The sequence below is a fragment of the Dipteris shenzhenensis genome, chromosome 20 (genome assembly GCF_047967505.1).
Source record: "Dipteris shenzhenensis isolate YYH24624 ecotype China chromosome 20, Dip_SZ_1.0, whole genome shotgun sequence".
In the NCBI taxonomy this organism is placed as follows: domain Eukaryota; kingdom Viridiplantae; phylum Streptophyta; class Polypodiopsida; order Gleicheniales; family Dipteridaceae; genus Dipteris; species Dipteris shenzhenensis.
In genome coordinates, this window is record NC_141615.1 from 53,174,803 (window position 1) to 53,199,560 (window position 24,758).

The 24,758-nt window shown below is 41.5% G+C and overlaps 1 protein-coding gene across 2 annotated transcripts in view; it reads right to left on the reverse strand.

Annotated features, from left to right (window-relative positions):
* Nucleotides 1-11,680, reverse strand: part of LOC147889838 (uncharacterized) — a 174,515-nt gene extending 162,835 nt beyond the window's left edge. For both annotated transcript variants that reach the window (XM_087391646.1, XM_087391645.1), the window contains exon 1: nucleotides 11,121-11,680. In XM_087391646.1, coding sequence (XP_087247772.1) covers nucleotides 11,121-11,290 — 170 coding nt within the window. In that variant the 5' untranslated portion in view covers nucleotides 11,291-11,680. The remainder of the gene's footprint in view (nucleotides 1-11,120) is intronic.
* Between the last annotated feature and the right edge of the window lie 13,078 nt (nucleotides 11,681-24,758).

A 24,758-nucleotide genomic window follows, 5' to 3' on the forward strand; every position in this document is an offset into this window, starting at 1 on the left:
TTTTTATGCACATGAAGATGCAAGTGGTAATGCTCCTGTGAACTAGGAGGAGGTTTATTGGGATGCCCAGCCAACACTTTATACTATTTCCATGCATGCCCTGATGGGTGCCAAAAGTGCTCATACTATTAGATTAACAGGGATGATTAATGGCAAGATTGTGCATGTGTTGGTGGACAGCAGTAGCACCCACAGTTTTGTTAACTGCAAGACCTTCCAGAGGGTGGGACTGATTGCTACTGAGATAGACCATGGGCTGAGAGTAGAAGTGGCCAATGGACAGCATATTATCAGTATATCTTGTTGCCAAGATGCAAGGATTAAGTTCTCTGATGACTATACATTTGCAGGTGATCTCTTGGCACTTGACATGAGCCCAATAGATGTTGTCCTAGGCTGTGATTGGTTGCAATCACTGGGCAAAATCAGCATGGATTTCAATGCCTTAACACTCAGTTTTGTCCACAGGGATGGATCAGTTACATTGCATGGTATTGCAGCTCCTAAATTGCAGGTCATTTCAGCAAGGCAGTTGGCTAGAGAGCTCAAGAGGGGCAGCGCCATATATGCATTGAATGTGTCAGTAACTAAGGAAGGTGGCACTCCCCGTGTTAATGATTGTGATATGTAGAGATTGCTCTCAGAGTTTGCAGATGTGTTTGCTGATTTGCCATCACAGTTGCCTCTGAGAAGAGATGTAGATCATGCCATAGTCCTCGAACCTGGCAGTAAGCCAATCAATAAGGCCTCATATAGACTCTCAAAAGGTAGAATGGGAGGAAGTGGCAACTCAAGTGAGGGACTTACTTCAGAAGAGTTTCATCACTCATAGCACTTCTCCTTTTGCATGCCCTGTGCTCTTGGTGAAGAAGAAGGATGGTTCTTACCGTATGTGCATTGACTACACATACTTCAACTCAAGGGTGCTCAGTTTTTCACTAAGATTGATTTTTTTTTTTTTCAAAAAAAAGACTTCTATTAAGTAAGAAAGAAACCCGCTAGAGCAAGCTCTGTGCGAAAATACACCATGCTAAGCATGTAATAAAAACACCTCAGAGGAATGAGGTAGAAAGAAACCAAGGCTGAGGCTGAAAATGCCATCTCAACCCTGTAGAAGTCTCAGCAAAGAAGGGAGAGTCTCTCCAATCTCTGAGAAAAGTAACTCTCCTGGAGGAGGCTGCTCGAGATGATCCTTGCATGGTCGCCCAAATGGCCATCAGAGTGTGTATCGTATCTGTCCAAGTACTAGCCAAGATCTGAGAAGGGTGAACCTGAGAACCCTCCAAAGCCTCAGTGCACCTGGCTCTCCAAATGTGCCATGCTGCAATGCTAGCTAGGATCTCCCATGGAGAGTCGACCGAGGAGTGAGCAGCCCTGAAAAGAGTGGCCGGAACATCCTCTAGAGAGCACGACTCCACAAGGTGTTGTCGAATGTGAAGAGCCCAAGAGGAGTCAAGTCTCTCAAAAAATACCTGGGGCCCTGAAAGAGTAAGCCAAGCCACTGATCCCCAGGTCATATAGAAAGGTAGGCGAACAAAAGTGCTGAAAAGTCTTGCAATCCCCTTCCATATGATTCTCGCCTGTTTGCAATCCCATAGGCAGTGATGTATTGTCTCCAAAGCAGAAAGGCAACGAGGGCAAGAAGGGTCAGCTCCAAACTTGGACCTCCAATGGTTCACTGCTATCCCACCATGAATAAAAAGCCAAAAGAAGAGAGTGATTTTTCTATTCCGGTGGGATTTCCAGAGCCTCTGCCAAAAAATTCTCTGCAAGTCAGTAGAAATCTGAAAGTTCTCCCAATGAGGAGCTCTGGTAGGCTTCCAACCCCTAGAGCTAAGCTGGAATTTCCTAGCATTACTGACCGTGTAACGAAAGAAGGGGATGCCCTTCTCTCGGTGCCCTTCATCTATCCATTCCCATTCCCCAGGGTCCCATTGCAAAAACTTAATTGGGACACCTCCATAGAGCCACAGCCTCCATGAGCCAAGGGCGAGGAGAAGCGGGTCAGGATCCAAGTACCACTGTGAAAGAGAGCCATGCTCCATGAAGCCCACTATCCTGACTGGCTGAAACGGTACCTCCAACAAGATATCATCTGTGGATCTGGACAGCCTGCCCCCCGAAGAAACATCAAATACTAAGGCATCCTCATGTGGGTCAAGAAAAGCAATCACCTGTAAAGGAACTCCCAATCTGGAAAATGCCCCCATCCAGGTGGAGCAAGTAATAGGCATGTCATCTGTGTCCACCCAATCCAAGGGCAAGGCTGCATCAATCTGCTGTACTCTCCCTGCACTCCCTCTGAGATTAAGAACCATCTGGGCCTGTTGGTCTGCACGAAGCTTCTTGAAGGCTTTCCATGCTCCCACTGTAGATGCAAGGCCCCTCTCCCATCTTGGCCACTGCATGTAAGGAGAAGCTCCAAGTGGTCTGCCAAGCTCATCCAAAATCCTATCATTCCACATGATAGGCTGCCTTTCAATCTCTTCACGGGTGGATGGGGGAATCTTGCGAAGAGTACTCCTGAAGCTGGCCCATGCTTTCAGGATAGCAACCATAAGAGGGGAAGAGGGAGACCTGAGGTGGGCTGTGGTGAAAACCCATCTAGTACCATCGGCCTTTAACCTCCGGTAACACCTCCAAAAGGATAGGAACCCCTCCCCTCAAACAATGTGCAGACTAATCAATAGACAATGAACCAACCAAATATAGAAGACACCAAAATAATATATTTCCGTCCAAGCTATGGACACAATACAAAAGAGATAGATCCATAGTCCCACCAATGGTGTGGTCCTCTGATCTTACCACAAGGTCCTTCTCCTATCTGCCGGTTATCTCTAGACTCGAGCCCGCGCATCTTTTATTCGATTGACCTCAACTGGAGTGCTTTCTTATCAGCATCAAGGAACTCAAGAAACTCCTGAAACAATGCTCTTTCTATCCATTTAGCATCTGTGGATGGAAATCTTTTTTGTAACTTTTCTGGTCTTGCTGTGACAGTCGTGGAAGGCTATCTGTTCTGGAGCCAAAAGTATATCATTATTCTTCGCTTCTCATGGATCTTCATAGACCAGATCATGAGGGATATCTCCAACTTAGTTTTTGATAAAACTAACATGGAAGACATTGTGCATCTTCCAATGTGATGGGAGATCTAGGGGCCGAACTGAAACCTAATTAATAACCTCCAGGAGCACTCTTCAGAGAGTTTCCCCTGCCTCGCGGGAAGAGATTAATAGGCAGCCCGTCACATGGAATGGCAGTATACTTGATGAACATGGCAGACCACTTGGCACTTCTCAGTATATGCAATGGTATAGGTGAGAGAGGGGCCTTGCCTCTTCTCTAGGTTCTTGGAAAACATTCAAAATGCTGCCAGAAGATATAAAAGTTGACTTGGTCACTCACCTCAGGAGGAGTACTAGGAGGATCCAACACATTGATGCAGCCATACCAATGGAGTGGTGGAGACAAATGATATGCCTATTACTTGCTCTTTTTAAGGGTGTGCATTCCTGTGTAGGCTATTGCCCTTCGACGTGTAGGTGAGGATGCCCTTGTATTTGATGTCCACTCAAGAGGTAGGCTATCCAGATCCACAAATGACATTTTGCTAGAGTTTCATTTTCAGCTTGTGAGGATCTTAGGTTTTGTGGAGCATGGTTCGGACTCACAGTGGTACTTTGATCCTAATCCACTTCTTATTGCCCTAGGGTCATGGAAATTGTGGCTCTATGAAGGTGTCTATATAAAGTTCTTATAGTGGGACCGGGGAGTGGGAGTGGATTGATGAGGAGCACCGAGAGAAGAGGCTCCCCTTCCTTCGTTATACTGTCAGTAATGCTAGGAGATTCCAGCTCATCTGCAGAGGTTGGAGGCCTTCCAGATCCACTCATTAAGAGACTTTTCAGATATCTCCGGATTTGTAGAGGGTTTTCTGAAAGAGACTTTGGAAATCTCTTAGGAATAGAAAAACACTCTTTTCTTTTGGCTTTCTATTCATGGAGGGATTGCAATGACTCTATGGAGATCCAGATTTGAAGCAAATGCTACTTGTCCTCATTGCATGTCGGTAGTGGGTGTTGGAAAGGTCAACTCCCCATCTGTCAGCCCCAAAATGAGGAGAGCATGGGGGAGGGAGACCTAGGGCATCTGCCCAGAGAAAAGAGTGAAAGAAGGGGCTGCCACATGGACAGCATGATGGCTGTCATGTGGGCAGCACATATGAAGAGATACCTGGCAATGGAAGGGCTTCTTGGAGGGCAGATCTGGCAGAAGGAGATCCAAAGGCTGTCCACATGGAGAGAGGACCTGATTGCACAGGAGATACAGGGCTGCCACGTGGCAGGGTGCTGCAGCAGGAAATGTGCCTACCTCTAGACAGGTTTGTGGGCAGATCCAGGACCTACAAGAGGCCTGGTAGGAGGGCAGGTATGCTTGGCCACAGTGGTAAGATCAAAGGACCACGCTCTGGTGGGACTTTGGATCTATCTCTCTTTTGTATTGTGTCCATAGCTTTGGACGGAAATACATATCTTTTGGTAGCTTCCATATCTTGCTGGATCATTGTCTATTGATGAGTCTGCAATCTATTTGATGCACATAACTTTAAGAAGTTTGTGATTCCACTCCCCACACACATTGTGTGAGCTCCTAGGCTATTCTATCAGTCTCCTGATTTGTGCACCCTCTGTCCGTCGATTTCTAACAGCGGAGTCCATCCAGCATTGCTTATGGGATTGCAGACTGGCTAGGATTGTTTGAAAGGGGGTTGCCAGGATTTTCAGTACTTTTATACCCTCTCCATTATTCATGACTTGGGGCTCAATTGCTTGGCTTACTCTTGCAAAATCTCAAGTGTTCTACGAGAGGCTTGACTCTTCATGGGCTTTCTCGATCTGACAACACATAGTCGAGTCATGCTCTCTGATATTGTTCCTACCTCGCCTTTCAAAGCTATGCCTTATTCTGTGGATTCCTCTTGGGAGATACTGGCTAGCATCTCAACATGGCACATTTGGAGAGCCAGATGCACGAAGGCTATAGATGGATCTCAAGTTCACCCTGCCCACACTTTGGCCAATATTTGGACGGATACTATTCATCCTATGATGGCCATTTGGGGTACTATGCAGGGATCTTCTCGGGCAGCCACTACCAGCAGGACTACCTTAGAGAATGGAGGGGTTCTCCATTCTTCTCAGAGTTTTCTTCAGGGCAAATGTAGCATTTCCAGCCTCCACCATGGCTTTTTTCTAGCTCTTTTTTCTCTCTCTCTTTCCGCTTCAGAGCTTTTTCTTACAAGTTTCTTTCATACTTCATAGAAGTCTTTTTATTGGGGGGGGGAAAAAAAAGGGCCATAATACCTAAAAATGAGTTTTAAATAGAGTGGACAGCCGGTTACCCGCGGGTCTCTTGCAACCATTACCTATTCCAGAAGGCAAATGGACTCACATTGCTATGGATTTCATCACAGGGTTGCCTTCCACAGAGCAGGGATGGGATAGCATTTTTGTGGTGATAGAATGACAAAGCAGGCCCATTTCATACCCACTAAGACCCGTTATTCAGCATCACAAGTTGCTTGGCAGTTTATCATGGTTTCCCTAGGGAGATTGTCAACGACAGAGATGCAAATTTTATGGGTCACTTTTGGCAGGAATTATTTACAGCAGTGGGTACTTTTCTTACACCTAGCACTACTTACCACCCTGAGACGGATGGACAGTCAGAAAGGGTGAACAAATGGCTGGAGGAGTATTTGAGGCATTTCTGTCATGATACACAGAAGTCTTGGGATAAGTGGTTGGCACTTGCTGAATTTTGTTACAACAGTACCAAGCACATCTCTATTGGCATGAGCCCATTTGAGGCTATGTATGGATGCACAGTGGGTATGCCATCTTAGTTGCAAACATGGCTGTGAAAAATCAGCAAGCAAGAAATGACTTGGAGAGTATGGATGCCCTTCTGCAATTGGCTAAAAAGAATATGCAGGATGCCCAAGCCAAGCAGAAGAAGTATGCGGATGAACACAGGAGGTATCTGTCTTTTGAAGAAGGGGATTATGTGCACTTACGCCTCCATAAGAACCGTTACGCCTCGCTGAAGGGTAACACCAACACGAAGCTTGCTCACAGGTATTATGGTCCCCACAGGATCATCCACAAAGTTGGTGAGGTGGCGTATGAGTTGGAGCTACCCAGGACCTCCAGGATTCATAATGTTTTCCATGTGTCCTTGAAGCCACATGTTGGACAGCATGTCCAAGTCCTTCCTGAGCTACCACCTATGGATGAGGAGGGCCACATACTCTATGTTCCGGAGCGCATCATGGGTTTCAGGGATCACGTACTCCGAAACAAAGTTTTTGTCGCCCCTTGGTTTTCGATCTGGCTTTTTTAAATTTTAGTAAAAGCCCTTGACCTTCCTTGATCTCAAAGGAAGCCCTCTGTCTTTTATTTGCGAGACTGTCCTTTGTTTTTCCAAAGAATGTGCAGACTGTGGTATAAACGAAGTCAAGATCCTCTACAAATTGATCAGTGGCAATGATCTTAGTTTTGTGTTAATGGCGTTGGTAGAGATCTACCATAGATGATTTGAAAAGGAGTCTTTCTCATAGAAGAGTATGTGGTATTATTGTAAGCAAACTCAACAACCACATAGTCTTTCTCATGGAAGAGTGCATGGTGTTATTGTAAGCAAATTCAACTATGGGGAGATACTTTTCCCACATGGTCTGCTGGTCATGTACGTAGATTTTGAGCAGACCAAGTACGGTGCTATTAGTAATTTCACTTTCACCACCATCAGTTTCAATTTTTAAACAATGTTTGCGAAAAACTACTTGTAAATTTAGGATCTCAGACGAAAATTTAGATTTTGGTATCCCATGATGTCTAAAGATGTACCTAATGAATAGGTAGGTGTATAGCTTCACGAGCCTTTAGTTGTTTCTGGCATGGAACAAATGCGCTTGTTTACTAAACCTATCCACTATGGTCCAAATCATATCATGTTCTTGATTAGTCATGGACATTCCAGTGATGAATTCCATTGTGATATGCTCCCATGGTCTTTTTGGAATAGGCAAAGATTGTAGTAGTCCTTTGGTTTTTCCTCTATCATACTTTGCCTTTTGACATTATATGCATGTCAAAATGTAAGCAACAGTGTCTTTCTTCATGATTGGCCGATACAAGAGTCTATCTAGAGCTGTAAATGCAGCTAGAGAGCCTCTATGACCAGCATAGGGTGGATTATGATTTTTATCTAAAACCTTTGGTCAGAGTTCCTTCGTAATGCATGCAATATACAAGTATCCGTCATTGATGTAGTAAGCATAGTGACTGCCTCTGGTCATCAAATGTGTCCATACTTGAGAAAGATCAACATCTCCTACATGCATCCTAAAGAGCTGCCAACTCATCATGATATGTAACAGAGATATGCTCAATTCTTAGCCTGCGAGAAAGTGCATTCGCCACTACATTTTCCCTTCTCGGAGTGTACTGGATTTGGGAATGAAAAGACTATAGGTAAACAGACCATGTCATGTGCCTCTCTCTCAAAAGAGGTTTCTTCAAAAAGTATCATAGGCTTGATGATCAATCTTAACAAGAAAGTCCATTCCTAATAAATAATGTTTCCAAATCTTCAAGGCATGTGTTACTGCCAATAGTTCTTTCTCATAGATGCCATAATGGAGTTCAGCATCTCTCAACCTTCTACTTTCATAGTCTACTACATAAGCATCTTGACTTACAGCAGCTCAAATGCAGTCACCACTAGCATCACCATGACAAAGACAACTCACATCTTACTCTAGCACAGCCAGTATATATGGGCTTGCCCCTCTTGTTTATCACTCCTTGGTACCATGGACTCACAATGGATAATTGAAGACCAAGCAAAATGTACCATAATTTCAGCCATCGTGAGGGTCCCTGGACTTTCCAAGAAATATATATTATAGGGACATTTTACTTTTGATCTCAGGACTCATTTCAGTATTAATCTAAAGAACCCTACGACAGCAGGTTTCATTTCTCATGGATGACAAAGTTCCGAAGATAAGATTGGTTGTGAAGGACGCAGATGCTCTCCCCTCATAAAGAAGGAAAGAAAGAAAGAAAGAAAGTTTATTAATGAGACTGAAACACCAGAAACAATGAGCTGAATGGGTGGAACCACTAAACAGACATCTGCACCCAAGATAAATACAAATACTATCTAAACCCATAGGAGAGCAATAGATCTAAAATCTTGTAGCGCTACAACGGTCCTCTGTAGGTTGTCTAAGAAACTAGGTGCACTAGGCGACTGAGAATCAATAAGACGGCCTCAACAAACAGTGGCTCCGGGGCAACGAAACCCGTGATAGAGTGATGATGTCGATCAGCCTACATGGTCTGCTGTGGACCCTCTAAATAGCTCTCCGTCAGACAAGTACAACGCACTGGCAACTCTAGTGAGTCTCTCACTCTGAGTCTCGACTACGTCATCTCCTTGGGGACTAGTAGTTCATGCTATCTGATTAGAAGTCTGGCTAGGCCTCACGATCTTGTCTCTGTGTCTTATTTGTATCATACAGCCTCGTGAGTAAAGATCGCTAATCATCTCTGATCTGAGGTTTTAGATGTTGAGCAAGAGAGATCTTTGTCGACATAGAGTGAAGATTGCCAGAGAAGGTGGCATGTATAGTGCAAATAATGCAACTCTTCTATATCCAAATGATATCACTCTGCAAACGAATCAATGATGTGATAGACTATTCATACCAAAAGTATTGAGATGGTATCATATGTATGAAGATGAGAACCAAGGATAGAGAACCAATGATAGATCTAAGGTGACTAATGTCAATAGAACATATTCGAGTATTTCAGACAAGGGCTCACTTGGCTTTGTGGATTTTCATCTCCTCTAAAGATGTGCTAGTCTAGAACTAAGCTACACATTGATATGAGAAATGAGCAAAAGATTTTCCTTCTTTTGTTTCCTTTATATGCTCATTTAAAGACGCTGCAATGGATCAAGAGTGCTTCCGATGATGAGGCTTAATGAATCTATGCTGGTGTCTGAACTCAAATTTAAGGTGATCAATGTGTAGCGCATGCAAGGGTGAGCATTTTTTCTTTTAACTGTGTGGTAAAATTCCTTTGGGATCAAAAGTTATGGCAAGCTGAAATTTGCCAACTTTGATCCCGGGGTGATGTGGTAGGGTGCAGCTGAGGTGACAATACAAAACCACGTGTCACTGTGAGTCAGTATCAAGCACATTTTGGACAAGCTATAGCAATTGACACGGCATCAACTTATCAATTAGTTCCTCATTCAGTGGCCTGATCTTGATGATTGTAACGCTACTTGGCAGACAGATGAGAACATGCAGCAATACCCTGACATCTTGCAGCAGTATTTTCAGCATCAGATATGATTCATTCTACACTCATCCAACTTTTCCACCAAGGTCTGCTTTTGCATGGGAGAAGGTCAGGATCCATGGCATATTCCTTTCCTAAAACTGGATGGTTGGATGAATGGACGCTTTTGGAAGAGTATATGCCCTTTCAAAGGGTCGCTTCCGATGAGCCACAACCCTTCAAAAGAGCTACAATCGAGAGCCACAACTCTTCCAAAGCACTTATGAAGAGGACAATTCTATTTGTTGCATCGTAATCTACCCTCTCATCAAGAGTTGAACCCTTCACCACAGGACACACCTCTTCATGCACACATCCTTCAAAGAACACACACTTTCGTGTTTGGCTCTCACTCTCTATATTATATAAGGAGGCCTCATTATATGGATCTAACACTTCAGACATTCTATGCAATACAGATATTCTTATTCTCTCCTATTATTATGGCTTCCTTCTCGTCCCCATCTCAATGATATTAGATGACTAGGACTTCTTACATTTTCCCATTCACTTTCTCTGGTTCTTTCCATCTTCATCACAGCCTGCATCTGCATGAACATGGCCAAATTCTTTTTCCGCTTTACTTTGAGGAAAGAAGTGGACGGCTAGATTGAAGGGCTGTGGATGACTGAGGAGTTTCTACCTCATTAAGGTTTTGCTGCCTCCTGAGGAAGTCCTAGGGGGATTGGGAACCATGTCAATGGAGAACCACACTCCATGAACTAGCAGAGACCACACTGATGAATTGAAAACTGAATGAGTGCGCACATGATTGAGCTGTAGTGAGTGAACAGCAAGCAGCTAACAAATGTGACTGAAAACTGTAGATCTAGACCTATGATTACTGGAGGTGACTCCCTTGGGCAGCAGGTAGATGATTTCACTGACGATTTACGTGTATACTACTTGGACTGCTGAAGAAGTCCACAATGAGGCTTGAAAAATGATGCAGCACTGCTGCAAACACATGTCTATGGCTGGAAACTCTCACTGCTGTACCATTGAAATATCACTTTTAAAGGTAGGCAGTTGCTGCTGCCAACTCCTAAAAACAGCAACTCAAAATACATGGGTACTTCCATTCAAGCATCGTGTCCTATGTCCCTTCCTTCGACATTCTAGTCTCATGCCAACAGATGAATACCTGGACCTTATGTCGGCATTCGCTGTGGTGAAATTGAGCATTTGCGCTTTCTCAAGTATTCCTAACATCCTTAAAGATGGTGACTCCATTGAGGGGCTCTCTGGTTACCTCTCGGTAATTATCTACGGACCTTCCAAGACAAGGAGTCTAAACACTTGAACCTCCAGGTGGTGACATAGTTTTGAACCAGGTGGAGAATGTTGTTAAGGAATCTCAGTGGCGGGCTTCAGAAGAGCATTACATATTATCAATTAACAGAGAGCTATGCTTGATCAGTCTTGTACGTCGCCGTCTTGACGTTCGTTTCGTTTGTGTGTTCTTTTATAGAAGACTGAGAAACCAGGCCTAGCGTTAGCCACATTATGTCAGTAGTTGCTAGCCAGCTCCTGTATGCTAGAGAGCAGGGGAAGCCGGGCGAAATGCATTCACCGTAAGGATTAGAGGACAATACGATTACATACTTCTGTTGATAGCCGTGTATTTTCTCAAAGGCTAGCACTATCAAACAACAATGTGATACAGTCACTGATCTTTGAAGTGGAACTCACCATTGTTGAGCAAGTTGAGATGGGATCAAAGAGTCTCCCGACGGATTTGGTAAAGGCGACATGAAGCCGATGTAATAAGTTTCATTTGCAGCAGTTCCGCCCATAATATTGCACATGAACATCGAAGAGAGAGAAATGAAGAAAAGAAGCGCCTGCATTAATAGAGCCATGACTAGCTCCTAGAGTTTGATGGTGCTGGAACTCCCTTGATTTAGGAAGAGCGATGGAAAGATTACATAAATGTTTTTTCCAGCACGGCAAGGAACCCTGCGTTAGACTCTTCCAAAAAGAAGCTCCCGTTTTTCCAAGTGTCTAAATAGCATGCACCACATTTCTCTAGTGCCGTGCATTGAGCACTCGAAACAATTTCAAAGGTTGCTTTTGATTGAGTGAGCCCACTTTCTCTCGAGTGCTGCGTTATTATTCTTTTCAAAGTGTTTAAGCGGCTGCGACAAAAACCGGCGATAACAGGGGCACCGCATTGGGAGCACCAATGGAGAGTGCGACGGAGAAGGATTGAAGGTGAATTGAGATCGTGGCAACAGATTTCAAATTTGACGGGGTGACGTGTGGTTGTGGTTGTGGTTGTGGTTGGGTGTAGCTTCCACGCAAGCGCACGTCTTCAGTAAACTTGTCAAATACACGTCATCCCCATGGCACAGCATTACGAGGATGCCCATCAAAAGCTGCCTCAAAAGCTGCCTCTCACCATGATTCCGCCCCGTTCACACCTAGGTCCATACGCAAACACGCAACCGCCGTTGCTTGACGGTTTAAGGGCACGTTCACGCATGCCCTGCCCCTCTTCTCAAATCAGGCAAAGTGGTTTAAGAAAAAGTGGAAAGTTGTTCGTCTCACCTCCTAGAGAGGACGGGCTATCTTGGAGAAGCTATTCAATGGTCTTTCTCTCTGTATTCTATGCTCTTGCAGCCAATAGGATGGCCTCTACAAGCTTTAGAGCTCCTTTGCTCAATTAAATGAACCTCCAACATCCGTTGCATGTTGGCAAAGTACATGACTTTGCCCAAAAGGCGATTGGTTCACAAAGATGGCCAAGGGGGGAAGGTGCATCCAACACTAACCCCCAAGCTAAGCACTATCGTCCCTCTATCGAAACAAAGAACTCTTGCATAGCAATGAACATCCAACAATTTGAAGGCACAACAAGAGGGCTATGAAATGTGCCGCCTACTGTTTACACAAGCGATTGTGGCAGGATAAACTTTGGGCTCCAATGTGGGCATTTCAACTTTGAGCATAGAACCATTGTAAACTTGGGATTCCATTAGGTGTCCACAAAAACGACTTGGGCATCCACCCTAGTGTGTAAACACCTAACCCAAACCTTCCCTTATGGTTTAACAATCTAACCCAAGCTCATGAAAGAATAGCCCTCAACCCCAGAACGACAATCTTCAAGCAAGGTCCTAAAGATGGCATGACATCTTTATACGAGAAGAATGCTTCCACTGACTTACGCTCTTTACACATGATGTCAATTGAAACTCAAAGTAGGATGTCAAAAAGGAACATGACCTACTAATATAACCTCATGCAATGATGCTATGATATTTTGCCACAAATGCACATAGTAAGCAACAAACGATCAAAAGATGTGTTTGCTTTCAAATATACACTCTAGCTTTCGTAGAAATGTAGAGCAGTTTTCTCTATAAAAGGTCGTATTCTGTCAACTACGTATAATGTCTAGGCACAAAGGTCAGCCATGTCCTCTCCAACAAATAGCTTCGTTGGTTGGTTTGTGCAACACATGTATATGGGCTCCCAAAGGGCCCCATAATAACTCAAGCAAGGTTTTATGGTTGTGCTTACAGCCAATATTAGCAGTATGTACCCTCATGGTGCTTTGGGCCTTACGTTCAAGAGATAAACCACACTCAAGAGAGAGATTGTATGTGCTCTCATGAGGGGTCACCTTTCTTCGAAAGCCTACAATCTACAACAATGTTCCCATTGGCAATGGTATCCATATGTTCTATACATGTTCTAATTTAAAAGCTAGGAAACTAATGTCTCTACAAAAACTACCTTAGCCCTTACCACCACGACTCTTATACATTGCCCACTAAAACGCCAGTACTATAGCCCATAGACAAAAGCCTCTCCTATGAGCAACAAAATATGTGCCCACTAGGCCCTTATCTACCCTTTCCAAGGAACAAGTTTCAAGGCATACATGATACAAATTTAAACTTAAGAGGGTAGAAACCCAATGCTATCCCACCCTCTCAATCCTCATGACCCCCAATAAAAGTTAGCCACTCTTTTGCACTCAAGCCTCAATGATTCCTCCCACTCCCTTTGGATTCCTTGGAATCTCTCTCTCTCTCTCTCTCTCTCTCTCTCTCTCTCTCTCTCTCGCTCTCCCTTTTCAACTGTCAATGGGAGTCCTTTAGCTCATCCAATCTAAACAAAAAATACCTCCTTACTCCAACAATAACGGATGTGTTCTTTAACCATTCACAAAAGCCATTTTTCCTATTCTAGAGGAATACTTTTAACAAGGATCATAGATTTAAGAATGGAATAACCTTGTGAATGTGAAAAGTCTTACATGATTCATAGTCTCAATCAACATTTGATAATCAATTTCAACTCTAATACATGAACCACACATTGAACATGGTGCAATCCCTAGCAATCTTATGTAACAAGTTACAACTTTGATTGACCATCGGAAATTTGATTCCTCTTTTCTATTCCAACCTACACATCATGTGCAGATGTTCATGAATGCAACAAGCTTGTAGGTGATGTAAATTGGACACAACCTTTTTCTTTTGAGCTTTATAATCATCGACATAAGTCTTGGACTTTGTATCTTTGTGTTTCTCATCATGCAAGTCCCGTACTCATTCGTTTAATAAAAAATCCACGCAATTTCCATTAGATTCTTCCTTTACTATAGTAATACAATTGTGATAAGCTCCTAGTGAGTTGTGATTGACATAGTTTTTTAAAGTCTAGTTGAGTGTGAAGCTTCGTCAATGTATATAGGTTCTAATTGAAAAGCTATAAAACTAATGTCTCTACAAAAACTATCTTAGCCATTACGATGACTCTTATACATTGCCCACTCACTCTTGCCCACCTCCCCCTCATTAGGAACAAGTTTCAAGGCATACACGATACAATTTAAACTTTATATGTTGGAATCCCAATGTTGTCCCACAGTCGCAATCCTCATGACCCCAAAAGAACACAAGGCTCAATGATTCCTCCCACTCCCTTTGAACTTCTTTGGAATCTCTCTCTCTCTCTCTCTCTCTCTCTCTCTCTCTCTCTCCCTCCCTCCCTCCCTCCCTCCCTCCCTCCCTCCCTCCCTCCCTCTCTCTCTCTCTCTCTCTCTCTCTCTCTCTCTCTCTCTCTCTCTCTCTCTCTCTCTCTCTCTCTCCCTCTCTCTCTCCCCCCCCCAACCCCCCAATGTTTTTCAACCTTGAATGGGGTCCTTTTGCTCATGCCACCTCATGAAAAGACCTCCTTACTCCAACAACCCTAGGGATGTGTTCTTTAACAATTCACAAAATCAACTTTCTTATTGTTGAGGAATATTGTTAGAAAGAATCATAGATTTGAGAAATGGAATAAGCTTGTGAATATGAAAAGTCTCGCTTGGTTCATAAGCTCAATCATACTTTCAAAACATTTGATAATGAATTTTAGCTTGAGAACATGAACCACACATTAAACATAGTGCAATCCCTAGTAATCTTATGTGACAAGTCACACCTTTGATGCATCATGGGGAATTTGATTCCTCTCTTTTATTCCCTCCTACACATCATCTACGCATGTTCATGAATGCATGTAAACTAGACACAACCTTTTTCTTTCAAGCTTTATAGTCGTGAATATAAATTTTGGACTTTGTGTCTTTTATGTTTCTCATCATACAGGTTGCCTAGTCATTTATTTAATAAAAAGCCATGCAATATCCATTAGATTCTTCCTTTACTAGTAAAAACAAATGGATAATCTTCTAGTGCACTGTGATTGACCTAGTTTGTTTATAGTCTAGCTATGTGTGAAGCTTCATCAATGCCATGGAAAGACATGATAATTTGTTTATCTTCCATTTATTGATATTCAAAGAGCAAAAGGCCAAAGATTGTATTAGTTTCTTCCAATGATACTAGCTAATAATAGATAATAAAATGCACAAAAAAATATAACTAGCTTTATATATCTCCCAATGATACTAGCTGATAATAGATAATAAAATGCACAAAAAAATATAACTAGCTTTCTATTGATATATAATAGACTTTATGGAGTGGGAAATGGATGTCAAAATAGTGCATTCACCTCATACAAACTAGGGTGACAAGTATATATGATTTTTTTTTAAAGTATGTGCATCATCTCTTCCTATCAATGATCTCCTTTACAACAACCATGCAATCTTCTATCTTTAGAAATCATATACCAGGTCACTAAGACTAAGGTGAATGTAAGCCTTTGAGTATTCATAATTAATGGTGGATAATGTAAAACGAACCACCAAATGTGTGGTGCTATTATTTTTTGAAGAGTTACATGAATATTTGTTTGGAATATTGACTAGGTTAGGCCATGAGCAACACCTATCCACTCAGTTGTACATACAGTCTCATCGCCATTTTCAATATGATATACAATTGAGTATGCTATGGTGTGCAATTTTCTCTCTCCCACCCCTATCTTCTAACATGATATCAAAGCCTTTGGTGCTTCCCTACATCTTGAGTGGGTTCCCTACTTTTAGCCCTTGTGTTAGGCAGCTCCATGTTTCGATGCACGGAGCTCAAGATATTCTCCTCTAAATTTTGAGTGTTCTTTGAGGTCATTTGAGAGTTTTTGAGAGAGAGAGAGAGATGATATCATATGATATGACTCTATTAAAGTCCGCACGAGCCCTTCAGGATCTATGGGACTAGTGATCACTATCAACTAATAGTGATCCCTTACATCCAATGAAATTAGATATTAAAAAACTATATAGTGAGTACCTGTTTAGCCAGCTAGTGGGTTAGCCCTCATGCCTTTTTGCGGTGTTCTAAGATTTCTTTTATGTAGCTCCATAAATTTTTTGATGGCTACTTCAGAAGATTTTTTGAGTTATCTTTGTGGTCCATTCTTTAACTTGAGCTTAAGCTCTACATTGTAGGAGTGCATGCTGGTCAATTTATACCTCCCCTTTGGGGAAAATTTTGCAGATCCTTTCTTCTGGGGATTTTGGGTCTTGCCCACCTGCCCCTCTCCACCTCTAGATCATGTGAATTGGTTCTAATGCTGCAAATTAGATGCCTTTCACTGAGGTATTTTTGCATCTCATAACTGCCCATTGCCTACTTGTAGAACTGCATATTTATCCCGAGGTTTTGCCATAGCTTCTGTCCCATTTTCTACACCACTGTCTCCCTAATTTCACATGCATCTTCTAGTATATCTGTAGCTTTATTGGTAAGGGACAACACCATGGATTTTTGAAGAAAGCCATGATTTTTTTGCTAGGGGGCTATAACAAAGGCAAGCGATAAATCACACAGGAGTGGGTGCCAGAAAAAGATTGAAGGTATGGAAATACAAAACAATAAAAGAGTCAAATGTTTGCTTCAGTATGTGCAATTAAAAATAGTATGTTCCCCTCACCCTTTTGTATGCAAATTTTCACTTTTCAAAGAAAAAAACCCTTATGTTGGTATATTTTGTGTAGCTTCACAAAATAAAAAACCCCCTTCTACTGAACTCACGTGCTACCTTAAATAAACTTGAGTAACGTCCCTGATTGATTTCCCATGCTTTACCAAATAGATTCAATTCACCAAAACTTATGGTCTTGATGGTCTCACCCTCAATATAGAAGTTGGAACAATATCTACTAAATTCCAATTGATTACGGAGTCTTTACCCTGCCCACAGTCAATCCTTCTCCGTGCCCTTCTTCAAAGTACATGGTTGAGAGCTAATCAATAAGCCAACATTGTGAATGTAATCAAGCAATATAATCCTATGTTGCTAAGACCTACCGGTGCTATGCTTTCTAACGTGTTGAAGGGGTAGGCAACCTCGACAAACCATCTTAAATGACACGTACACAGAAATAGATTACCATGTTGCGAACCTTCTACAAATCATGACTATACTCACATGAAGAAAGCCAAAGAATGCTACAAAATTGCAAGAAGTGATGGATGCGCATGGTGTGCCCTACAATCTAATGGATAGACTATGATGCAAAAAGTGTAAGATGCATCTTAGAAGCATCATACATCAACAATACAATGTTCAAAGAGGAGGAGTCACTAAAAGAGGAAGGGGGCGATCAAGTGACACACCCAGCCACAATTCTTGGACCCTCTCTTATGTCACTTGGAGTATCCCCCCCAACCTATCACATATGTGACACTCCTAATGTTAGACCTAGCAATATAAGGGGTATGGGAAGTATGGAAGGCTTTCAGTTGCTACAAACATCGTTATAAGTGTCGCTCCTAGTTAAAGCCTTGTAGTTATGCAACAAACTTAGTGACAAAATGGTTTTGAATTACAAGAGTAAATAGAAGAAACCTAGGGTGCGGGGTTTACTTCACTCCATCCCTGCCCTCTCCACTCCCCTTAGCTCTCTCCACCCTACATTGCTACTCTCCACCACTATCCTTTCCCTCTCCCACTCCCCATTGCTATTCCCCACCACTCTCTCCTTTCACCCTCCCCATTTCTACTCCCTGACTTCTCTCCATGCTCCCTCCCCATTGCTTCTCCCCACCCCTCTTACTACTCCCCATACTTTGGACCACTACTTCCCATCACCCTTTTCATATTTACTTACCATATCTTACAAAGAGTGTTCTAGCTTTGACTTGTCAATTGACTTCCATTTCTTGATTTTTGTACTCATTTTTGGAGAGGCATTGTCCATGGTAGCAGGTCATTGCACAATTAATTTGAATGTTGAGTTCTCTACTAGATAGCACTAGTGTCCTTAGTAATTTATTGAAATGCATATAAATTTATGTTACTAAAATGTGTGCAATACATACTACTATCATTGTGCTTAATTTGTTTCAAGATATGGTTTGTGAGGTGATATAGAAAGGGATGTCCTCGAATGTCTTTGAATTTCTATCCCTTGTCATGTGGTCAAAGATATTAGCATTTGAAAAATAGCCATGTACATGAGTTCTACCTAAATTTTTAAAGGGAATATAGACCTCACCAAAAACATCGAACATAGATTTACAAGTTTCAAAATGTGCAACCCATTGTAAAATATACAATATTTATAACTATTAACAAAATCATGACAAGTTAATGGGATAAAGAAAAGTTGTATGTATAAAATTATGTGTAATGTATGCATAAAATGAAGGTCATATGGAATCACAAAGACTTTGATATAAAACATGATATATATGACAAAAAGATATCTATGACCTAAAAATAGCTCTCCATCAAAGACTAAAAGTCAAATACAAATTCTTCACGCCATCACAATTCTCATCAAGATGATGCTCATCATAATCGTGTATGCTCCTCAGCTCACTCTATAGACTCATTATTTAAAATGTATTAAAAAATATTAGCGTATTACATATACACATAGCATATATGATTCATTGCATGGACATTAAGAATATTATGAATCCTTAGTGGTGAGATCACAATCAGGTTAATATAACCTCAAGATAGGAGGTTGATGAATACTCATGGTGCAACAACACTACTTGTGGCTAACCTCTCCGTATAACCAACATAAAATACCGTAAAGTGTTCCATGAGGTGAAATTGGATAAAGTGCATATAATTATAGCTTGAAGAATTGAGTGCATACTCATTGATGTCTACATACTATACCTATATTATAGCAAGAAAATTAAATTCTCATTGTGCTAAACTGTGCAGTGGCTGCAAATGATCCTGGACTATGTAGCTTACACAATCGATTGTAGTTAAGCTAGCTCGTACGACCACCATGCTAGTTGTGTTAAATTCTCTAATTCATATGACCATTGCGCTAGTTAAATTAATCCTAAACTACTCTGATTATACTTAATCCTTAATTAATTACTTTGTTATATAGATAACAATAAACCTACTATAACTTGGTATCGCCATGTGTTAGTCATAGTTAATCATAAATCAACTAGCTTGTAATGTAACTAATCCTAAATCAGTATCCTAAATTAGCTAGCTTATTATATAGTTAATCCTAGGCTAGCTCACTTGCTATATAGTTAATCCTAAACTACGAACATCATGCTTTCTCGCAATTTAAATCAATGCATGGATTCTATTATCTCAAGTTTTAAATTACTAACTGGTCTAAACACAATGCAGAATGTTTGTCCATGGATAGGGGGAATATGATGGATGTGGTGTTGTTATTAAGTGAGCTCTTTATAGACACTACTTAGCATGCCCTCAAGATAGGTTACAAAGTGCCCACAATGCAACAACATTGCTTGTGGTTAATCTCTCCATAGGGGCACAATTGACATAAAATAAATAAATCATCAGTAATAGTTTAGTGCATAGAGTATACACAAGGTGTAACTGTACATGAGAAATGGTGCACATGAGAAATATACAAGACTATGAGATCATTGATGCCACATAGTTTGAACAACATATGGGGCTTCTCATACAACCACCTTTTGCTCAAAGTAAGAAAGCTAGCTTATACAACTGACCTAATACTTATTTTCATGTACATACTATAGCCATATTATAGCAAGGAAAATGTATTCTTATAGTGCCAAACCATGCTGGTTGCAAATAATCCTAAACTATCTAGCTTACATATATGATTATAGTTAAGCAAGCTTGTTATAATTTGATACAACCACCTTTTGCTCAAACCAAGAAAGCTAGCTTATACAATTGACCTACTACCTATTTTCATGTACATATTATAGCCATATTATAGCAAGGAAAATGTATTCTCATAATGCCAAAGCACGTTGGTTGCAAATAATCCTAAACTATCTAGCTTGTATAACCACCATGTCGCTTGTAGTAAATCCTATAATGTGTATGACCACCGTAATGGTTATAGTTACTCCTAAACCAAGTAGCTTGCAATATAGCTAATCATAAACTGGCTATAACCTATATGACCACCACATTGGTTATAGTTAATCTTAAACCAACTAGCTTGTTATATAGTTGACACTAAGCTAGTCCCATGAAAGCGATGCATTACCCTATTCCTGATGAACTAGTCCTGTGGAAGGGATGCATTACCCTAAAAAAACTTACGAGTGCTAACATGTAAGACTTATTTACATTCCTTATTTACTAGTTGAATCTAGGAGCTTAAATTAAAGTTTGTATTTATCTTGATTCAAACTTAAATAATGAAGAAGGTGAAGAATTTTAGCTTTAGTAGTAGCAAGGGCTATCTCTAGAATATATGCCCCTCCAAAATAGTCCATTTTTCTTATATGCTCTTCACTGGTAATTTGTAAAGCTCTGCAATAGTAATTTGCACATTCGAATTCCCCATAGAAGGACATTGTATCAGCTAAAAGGGATTGCCTTGCAGACTCTATTCACTCTATTGATGGTGAACTCCACACCTTGGTTGCACACTAAGTCATCATGCACTCGGTTACTAGTCTAGTTAGGCACGCAACCCCACATGCCAAAATTTTGAGCATGGGTTAGTGGGCATAGTGGAGAATGATGTGGTTTTGATGACGGCTAGTAGGTAGGATAGGATTACGTCCTTGGAGACCATATTGTCTCCAAGTAGCCCTTGAGAGTGCTACAAATCATTGTTGGGGAACACATTCAACATTTAGCTTTTTCTCTGAAATGCATTGCAGTGTTGGCTTGAGGATTATGACACACATCTTTTGAATTTCCATCTCCCTCTTGTCTATTTGCTCTTCCTAGTTCCCCTTCCATGTAATTGTGTATGCATTTCTGTGACTATTGGGATTGCCTCTCAACATTTTGGCAATCATGGTTTCAATAATTTCCAACCTGTGCTTGCCTAATATCCTTCTTCTCCAACTTTGGTGGAGGATGATTTTAGCCACCTAAACATTACAATCAGCCTAGGCTCCTGCTAGGTTGTGCTCCTTACCTTCTATTAGTTCTAAAATTTTAGTGGCACGAGCAACATATGGCCTCCCCCAAGTGCTTTTTGCAGGTATTTTTGGTGGGTCTGCACCACCAAACTTCCATTTCCCCCCTTCAACATAACTCACAAAGTAAGGCAATGATTGTTGCACTCTCTTGACCCACAATTATACATGCCTTTGCAATGTTCTCTTAACTCTTATCCTTTAACTGAAGCAAGATGCAATGCACATGCTCATTGCCCCACTTGAAATGGGGTGTCTCCAAATGAGGACACGAGCCTAACACAACACTGTTCTCTAGTTTGTCAAATCCCACATGGAGCGACAAGCAATAGTTTGATGTAGCCTAGGAAGAGCCATTAAAGGACCAATCATGTGGTTCATCCCTAGGCTCTCTAAATACTACAACTCTTGCCCTGAAATAAGTCCCAAAGATAGGCCAGATGGAGGCCACAACAAGTTGCAACTCCAATAATTGTCCTCTGAGCACTGTGCCATACATGAATCGAGCTTTTACGAGCCCTCACCTCCGCACTAGATCTTCCATCGCTGCCTATGTCGTTGCTGCATCGTCACACACCTTGTCACCTGTCATTGCCATGTCCGCCGCATCGCTGCCCATCTGCAAACCTTAGCTTAGGCTTGCAATTAATGGCATGGTTAGCTTAGCTAGGGTTAATCGATTAGGTTTAGTTAGTTGGGATAGTGGGGTTAAGCTAACTACAACTAGGTTAAGTAGTGGCTAGGTTAGGCTTACCTAACTCAGAGTCCCAATGTCTTAGTAGATGTTCACTCCCCTCTTTGATGTTCACTTCTCTCGGTACTACCCAAAATCAATGTCCACTACTAAACGTCATTCTCTTGACGTAAATATCTGATTCTACAACGGAATACAATCCTTCAAACCCAAAACTAAACCACACCAAAACTTAGTTACCCACTAGCACTTGGCACTTTTAACTATGCAATGCATCCATGTGTAATAGATATGAATGCCTCAATTCTATTGGTGCATGTTACTCGTCATTAAGACTCCACTATCCTCTCCATGCACTCCACTCACTCCCATGAAACCTTATCTTCATCCTCTAGCTCCATCTCCATTCTTGCTTCTCCACCTCCATGTTTCTCTTGAGCATGTCTCCCGCATAGATCACCTTTCGGCTCCGTCTCCATTTCTACTTGTGCACCATCATTTTGCTCTTCAACATCTCTCCCATGTAGGTCATTCTCTTGATCCATCTCCATTCTTGCTTCTCCACATTAATCATGCTTTGCAACATCTCTCCCTTGCACATAATACTTCCCTCTACACCTCATAATGGTAGACATGCCATCCTTCCAACTCTACTCCCCATACGACAATAGTTACCCACACAATCTCCCCCCTATGCATTGTCAAAGCTCACCTTCTCCACCACATCTAGAAATAGTTTCATGGACATTGAACCTTTTGATCCAAAGGAGCAATCCCATTCTTGCAAGTTGAACCATACATTGTAGTAGAAGTATCAAAATTTGGAGAGAATCAAAGCATTAAGAAGGACGACTTGGCAAGAAGCTGCTTTTAACTGTTAACTTCTGGTGGTTAACAAGAGAAGGGTGGCAAACTCAACAATACAAAACATAGCTCAGTGAGTTGGTGTGGTAGACAGTGTGTAAGTGGAACGAATCAAATGGTGCCAACAAAAAATAGCTCCACAGATCCCAACAGGAAGCAAAGATTCCATAGTAATGATCAATGGGGGTAGAACTAGAAGTTGGTGAGCTCATCCTTGGTGTAGTTGGGGAAGATCCTATTTATGTTCAAGTCTAGAGGTAGACTAGCAATAGTAGATTGTTGTCAAAACTGCAGAGTGACTTGAAGCTAGAGCTTCCAATCTAGTTGAGGCAAAGGGAAGGTGAGGGTCTAATTGGGATTGATTGTGCATCTATGAGTTATTGTAAAAAGCACATTACTTTGCTAATACAATTGGCATTTGTTTCTCTTCAATTCTCTCTCTTTTTGTTTGAGCAGTGTCTCCCTTCCTATAGTTTGCATACTTGGTGTGTCATCCTATGTTAGTTATTCCAATGTCTCATTCTATTTATTTGTATATCAACCCATAGCCCTGCATAGCAACCCACGGATTATAGGAGCAAGCACCTTTGTCTATGAGCTCATGTGCACCAAGCTCAATCAAAAGTGTCTAGTTAGCCAACTTGGACTTAGAGAAAAAGGTCATCAACATTTAGCGATCTTGTTGGGGAATGACGTGCTAAAAGTGTTAGGTGGGGAATTGAGTGGATTGAGTGTAGAGGTCCATAGGATTGAATGCAAAATTTCCACCAGCAACAATAATCTATGTTGACTCGAGTTGATCTACAATAACTACTTGGTTTAGCAAATTACTACAACAAATTCTCTCAGGATAGCTTGATGCTATTAGCATCTTGCAAGCTTGTTTAACAATTAGTGTGACTATACTGAGGAGTGCTATCGAGAAACTCTTCATATCATTTAGTTGTTACAAGAATGTCTGATATGTGCTTAATGAGGAGAGAAAGATACATGACAAGGCAAGAGGAATACATGCGAAGTAGCGGTTGGTAGAATATGGAAGACCAGGAAGCTACCATCAACTCAAAGCTAGAACAAGATGACTAATGGAATTGGGAACAAGATCCTAAGGAACCACTTGCGATGACAAGCCTGGGATAGATAAAGACTCAGCCGTGTCCAAAGAAGAGTTGTTCCAAGATCCCATACGGACACCTTAAGTGGGCTGATTCCCAAACATACATCCAAGATGGCCTGAACCTTTCAATAGGGAGGAAGTTTTAAGGCACTAGCAAGAAGATTCTAAACAGTCATCCACATAGAGTCTCCATTTTGAAGAGTTTGACATGTCATGATGCAGACTGAGCTATGAGCGTGGTTCTCTAAGTGGAAACTACAAATCTAGTTCTGAAGCTGGACACATTTCTAGCTGGGAACAACAATAGATGTCCAAACCTGTGTCAGAGGTGAAAGAGTGAGAGACTAAACATAGCCATATCCGAGCTTTGAACTTTGAAGCATCATCTGCTATATTGGAGTCTTCTTGTTTAGCTCCATAAACGATAGGCCACAGATCCTTTTGCATAAGGTACGGATGGATAGTTAATTTCCATATAGGGAAGTTTGAACCCATGAAGGTAATCAACTTCACTACCTCAGCCTTAGACTCCATCTCGCTACCCCACCACCTACTCTGATACCAATTGAAGGAATTTCATTATCGCAACTACTCAAAACAAGAAGATATGTGAAGCATAATTGATATTGCATGAAGAGATTACATCTTGGAAGGGTCTCACACACATAAGACCACCTTGCCATAGAGACTAATAAAGAAACAGGAAACTGCTATCAACAATGCCACAGCTATCATGGCATGAACTCTTGCAAGGATATCACCATGATTTAAGGTGACGAGCCAACTCGGTGCCCTATAAACCACGCCATGCAACATGCATGCAAACGTGCCACTTGGCACTAACTCTATCAATCCTAACTACTTCTCAA